Source organism: Cebus imitator, unplaced genomic scaffold (assembly GCF_001604975.1).
Source record: "Cebus imitator isolate Cc_AM_T3 unplaced genomic scaffold, Cebus_imitator-1.0 Scaffold274, whole genome shotgun sequence".
Taxonomy (NCBI): domain Eukaryota; kingdom Metazoa; phylum Chordata; class Mammalia; order Primates; family Cebidae; genus Cebus; species Cebus imitator.
Genome location: NW_016107589.1, coordinates 863,998 through 869,802, shown reverse-complemented (window position 1 = coordinate 869,802; position 5,805 = coordinate 863,998). Strand labels below are relative to the sequence as shown.

The 5,805-nt window shown below is 38.1% G+C and overlaps 1 protein-coding gene across 2 annotated transcripts in view; it reads right to left on the bottom strand.

The window, feature by feature from the left end:
- NME5 (NME/NM23 family member 5) overlaps positions 1-5,805 on the bottom strand; it is a 24,185-nt gene that overhangs the window by 8,024 nt on the left and 10,356 nt on the right. For both annotated transcript variants that reach the window (XM_017500948.2, XM_037728647.1), the window contains exons 3-4: positions 5,291-5,496; positions 4,513-4,613 (exon numbers count right to left, since the gene is read on the bottom strand). In XM_017500948.2, coding sequence (XP_017356437.1) covers positions 4,513-4,613; positions 5,291-5,496 — 307 coding nt within the window. The remainder of the gene's footprint in view (positions 1-4,512; positions 4,614-5,290; positions 5,497-5,805) is intronic.

The window sequence follows — 5,805 nt, the reverse complement described above, 5'->3', positions numbered from 1 at the left end:
CCTCCCAGGTTCAAGCAATTCTGCTGCCTCAGCCTCCTGAGTAGCTGGGATTACAGGCGCATGCCACCATACCCAGCTAATTTTTTGTATTTTTTTAGTAGAGAAGGGGTTTTGCCTTGTTGGCCAGGCTGGTCTTGAACTCCTGACCTCAGGTGATCTGCCTGCCTCAGCCTCCCAAAGTGCTGGGATTACAGTCGTGAGCCACCATGCCTGGCCTTGAGTACCTTTTCATATACTTGTTGGTTATTTGTATGTCTTCGTTAGAAAAATGTCTATTCAAGTCCTTTGCCCATTTTTTAATTGGGTTATTTAGGAATTTTTTTGATATTGGGTTGTAAGAGTTCTTTATATGTTTTAGACATTAAGCCCTTATCAGATATGGTTTGCAAACAGTTTCTTCCCTGGAATTGTTTTCTTAATTTCATCAGCAGATTATTCATTTACTTATTTATTGAAAGAGTCTCACTCTGTGATCCAGGCTGACATACAGCAGCATAACCACAGCTCACTGGGCCCTTGACCTGCTGGGCTCAAGTGAATCTCCCACCTCAGCCTCCCAAGTAGCTGGGACCATAGGTGTCCACCATCAACCCCAGCTAATTTTTTATACTTTTGGAAGAGATAAGGTCTTGCCATGTTGCCCAGGCTGCTCTCAAACTGCTGGGCTCAAGCAATCCTCTTGCCTCTGCCTCCCAAAGTGCTGGGATTATAAGCGTAAGCCACCTAAATAAATTAGTGAGAAAAAGAGTGTTTTCATGTTCCTTACATGGATGAACTTTCTTTAAGCTTTTTAAGGTTTTTGTCGTCCTTGCTTTATTTATTTCTTTGTTAGTTTGTCTGACACAGGGTCTCAGTCTGTGGCTCAGGCTGGAGCGTGCTATCACAGCTCACACAGCCTTAACCTCCTAGGCTCCAATGATCCTCCCACCTCAGCTTCCAGAGTAGCTGGAACTATAGACATAGGCTATCATGCCCAGATAATTTTTTATTTTTTGTAGAGATGAGATCTTGCTATGTTGCCCACGCTGGTCTCCAACTCCTGGACTCAGGCTATTCTCCTGCCTCAGCCTCACAAAGTGTTGGAATCACAGGTGTGAGCCACCACATCAAGCCAGTATATTTATTTTCAAATATAATCATTTTGAGAGCAGGGATATCTTCTTATTCATCTTCTTATGAATTTATGGCAAATAGTAAGCAACTCAATAAATTTGTTGAAGAAATGAAATATAGCAAAACTTTGAATTAGCCATTTCTGTAAAAAGGGAAAGATGACCACCCTGGGTAATTTAGTGAGACCCCATCTCTACAAAAAAATTAAAAAATTGGGCCAGGCATAGAGATCACACCACTGTACTCCAGCCTGGGCAACAGAGTGAGACTCTGTCTAAAAAAAAAAAAAAAAAAAGTAACAGAACATTGTGGTACACACCTGTAGTTCCAGCTACTCAGGATGCTGAGGTGGGAGGACTGCTTGAGGACAAGAGTTTAAGGTTGTAGTGAGCTATGATTGCACCACTGCACTCCATCCAGAGTGACATGGAGAGACCCTGTAACCCCTTCCCCCCCAAAAAAGGGAAAGAAGAAAGCATTACTTTTTCCTTTCTTTCCTTTTCTTTTTTTGAGACAATCTTACTCTGTCGTTCAGGCTGGAGTTCAGTGGTGTGATCTCAGCTCACTGCAACCTCCACCTCCCAGGTCCAAGCAATTCTCCTGCCTCAGCCTTCTGAGTAACTGGGATTACAAGCATGGGCCACCAGGCCTGCCTAATTTTGCATTTTTAGTAGAGACAGGGTTTTACCATGTTGGCCAGGCTGGTCTCGAACTCCTGACTTCAAGTGATCCACCCACCTTCGTCTCCCAAACTGCTGGGATTATAGGCATGAGCCACTGTGCCCAGCAAGCATTACTTTTTTCAAGGATTAGGAACATGTCTTTGAATATCTTTATAACTTGCTTGAGTGAATCATCATATACAAGTTTTGCACATTTTGTTGATGGACTGCTAAGTAGGAGGACGCTCATACCACAAACTCGGAATTTGCTCCAAAGAACTTCACAGCAAAAGATCTGCAATGTGCTAAGTAATTAATGATTTTATATTTATCCTACAACTTGCTGCTTCTCAAATGCCTAACTATATATCTAAACTCATGCCTAGAGGATTAATTTAATGAGTAAAAATCAAAGGCAACTGAAAACACAGTGGTTCACGCCTGTAATCCCAACACTTTGGAAGGCAGGAAGGAGGATCAGTTGAGCACAAGAGTTTGAGACTGGCCTGAGCAACAAGGCAAAACGCCATTTCTACAAAAAACTTGAAAAAGTAGCCAGGTGTGGTAGTGTACACCTATGGTTCCAGCTACTCCAAAGGCTGATGTGGGAGGATTATTTGAGCCTGCGAGGTCAAGGCTGCGGTGAGCTGTGATTGTGCCACTATACTCTGTCCTGGGCAACAGAAAGAGACTGTATCTCAAAAAAAAAAAAAAAAAAAAAAAAAAAAAAAAAAAAAAAAAAAAAAAAAAAAAAAAAAAAAAAAAAAGAAAAAGAAAAGAAAGAAAATTACAGTTTAGGAATATAATCCTATAATCCTATGAGTACAAAGAGCTTCCAAATATACCTTCTACTTAAGATAAAATGAATTTTTATCCTGTTTTATTTAAAAGCTAAAGAGAAGTTGGGAGTGATGGCTCACACCTATAATCCCACCATTTTGGGAGGCAGAGGCAGCAGGATTGCTTGAGACCAGGAGTTCAAGACCAGCCTGGGCAACACAGTGAGATTTCATGTCTATAGAAAATATATTCCAATGCAAGACAAAAAAAGAAAATACAAAAATTAGCCAAGCATGATGACATGTACCTGTTGTTCCAGCTACTCGGAAGACTGAGGTGGAAGGATCGCTTGAGCCCAAAAGGTCAAGGCTGCTGTGAGTTGTGATCATGCTACTGCACTCCAGCCTGGGTGACAGAGTGAGACTCCATCTCAAATAGATAAATAAAAAATAAAAGCTAACGAGCAAAAGTTTAATTCACTAGCAGGACTAACACAAAGTGCTACCACGTGAAAAAGTCATCTCGCTGGACACAGCAGCTCACTCCTACAATTCCAGTATTTTGGGAGGCTGAGGCAGGAGAACTGCTTTGAGATATATATATATATATATATTTCTCAATATATATATATATTTCTCAATATATATATATATTTCTCAATATATATATATATATATATATATATATTTTATTTATTTATTTATTTATTTTTAAAGTAGTTTTCGTTTGCTTGTTTAAGAATCTGAAAGGCCAGTGGAGAAAAGCTGTCAGCCCATTGTCAGGTCAGCATCGGTCTGGTGGCACTAAAGTGCACTAAAAAGTAACAGATCAAGTACTCAAAAAGTGAAATTTATTTATTTTGAATTTAGAAATTCAAACAACAGTGATACTGTTGTATCATATCAGTTATTCCATAAACGTGAAATCTCTGAAACAAAAAAAATCAGGAATTTTTTAAATCTCCACGATAGTTTTCAGTTTTATTTGAATGAATCTCCAGTGGAAAATACTGAGGAACAGATCTAAATGACTTAGGAAAAAATAAGTCATAACAGGAAAAACATACCAAAAAAAATTTCAAAATCTTGTCAATGCTTTGTATTTTTTCCTTATAACAAAAATCACCAAATTTCATTTCTGCTCTAAAGACATTAAAAACAAACCAAAAACCTCAGTGTTCTTCCTCCTATGTAAACTTCTGAAAGGTTTACAACTTCTCTAACAGTATAGAAACAAAAAAAGGGACTAGTTATTAATTTCTCAACTGTATAAGACTTTGTCAGGCAAACAGTAAACTGTTAGAGAAGACGGTAAATCAAATGTAGTTTCCAAGAGAGATTATTTTTCTCATGTGTCACAAACTCTACTGAAACTTTCAGGATAACTAGAAAGAATTATAACACAGAAGAATGTGTCTAGTACAAGAGAAAACAAAGAAAAAAAAAATTGTCTGGGTGTGTTGGCTCACACCTGCGATCTCATCACTTTGAGAGGCCAATGCAGGCAGATTACTTGAGCACAGGCATTTGAGCATATCCTGGACAACATGGAGAGACCCCATTGCTCCAAAAAATAAAAAATAAAAAATTAGCTAGGCATGGTGGCATGCACCTATAGTCTCAGCTACCTGGGAGGCTAAAGCAGGAGGATCACCTGAGCCCAGGAGTTCGAGGTTGCAGTGAGACACTGTCTCAAATTTTTTAAAATGTTAAAAATAGATAAATAAATAAAAATTAAACATTTCTCAAAGGACTCCCTAGAGGGCACAATTTAGTTGTTAGGGAAATGTCAAGTTTTCAATTTGTGGCTTCAAGTTTTAAGTAAATACAACTCAAAAATGTAACAAAATACACTGGAAAAAAATTCTTTTATCTTCCTTCCCAGCTATATCCGCAAAATAAAAGAAAAAGCAAACAATAAGGAGATGCAGTTGGCAAGTCTGTCATCTATAACTCACCTTCAGGAAACATAAAACGTATTTCTCTTTCCGCAGCAGCAAAGTCACTACTCCCATGAAGTGCATTCCTTAGGTCATCTGTGCCATAAATTGCCCTTAGACTAAAAACAAGTTGGAGATGATGTCCATCCAATCTGACATCTATTCCTTACTTTATATGTATACATTCTACTTAGGAATTTTACAAAAACATGGTCACTTCTTACATATGAAAGCTTCACAATCTATGTCAAATTTAAGCTTAAATTTAAGCTTATCTATCTAGATAAGGATCAAACATATTTACATTCACAGGAGGAATACACTGGGAAAACAGTTCGCTGGGTAAAAAAAAGCAGTGTTGTTTTGTGAGAAGGGAAAAAGCAATGCATATTCAAAAGTGCAAAAACTCAGTATCTTCTTGTTTCCATACATTAACAATAATGCTGAAAATCTGAATTTCTGTTCCTGTATTACCATTATTCTTTTAAAATACCATCCCAATTTTCCCATCTAAAAATCCTACTTCAGTGGCAGTTTAAAGGTTGAGAGAATACGGATAGTCAACTATAAATCAGACGTTCTCTGAGGCTTTTTCTGGTATGTAGTATTGATAGGTATTTAAAGTGGTTAAAATGTAAAATGGACCTCCCAGACTCTCCCCCCAAAACAAAGTTGATTTAGGAAAACTTCCAAATGAAAAGAAAAATCCCATTACAATGAAATCAGATTTTTTTTTTTTTTTTCATTTTCACAGATGGATTCCATTCCCTGCCATCCCCCCAGGCCTGAAAATTACCTGTCTGGATATGTCTCCTTTGCTCCTAAGCTATTATTTGGTCCCAAAAGTTCTAGCCAATAAGAGATGGCTTTGTGTCTCGCTAATATCATGGCGACAAGTGGTCCAGAACTCATGTAAGCTGTTAAATTGGGGAAAAACATTTTTCCATACTGTTCCACGTAAAAGTTACTGCATTGCTCAGGGCTGAGGTGTAGTTTTCTTCTCTATAAAAGATACAAAGTCAACAAACACATTTAAAATGACAGTTCAATGATATCTCATAAGATCATTAGTACCAATCTGATTATAACTTTGAGGTTTATCTCTCTATTATGAAGAAAGACAATGATATAATTAAATGTATGCTGTAAATAAGATACTAAGAGGAATTACTTAGCCTACTTAAGAAAAATTAGGCCGGGCGCGGTGGCTCAAGCCTGTAATCCCAGCACTTTGGGAGGCCGAGGCGGGTGGATCACGAGGTCAAGAGATCGAGACCATCCTGGTCAACATGGTGAAACCCTGTCTCTACT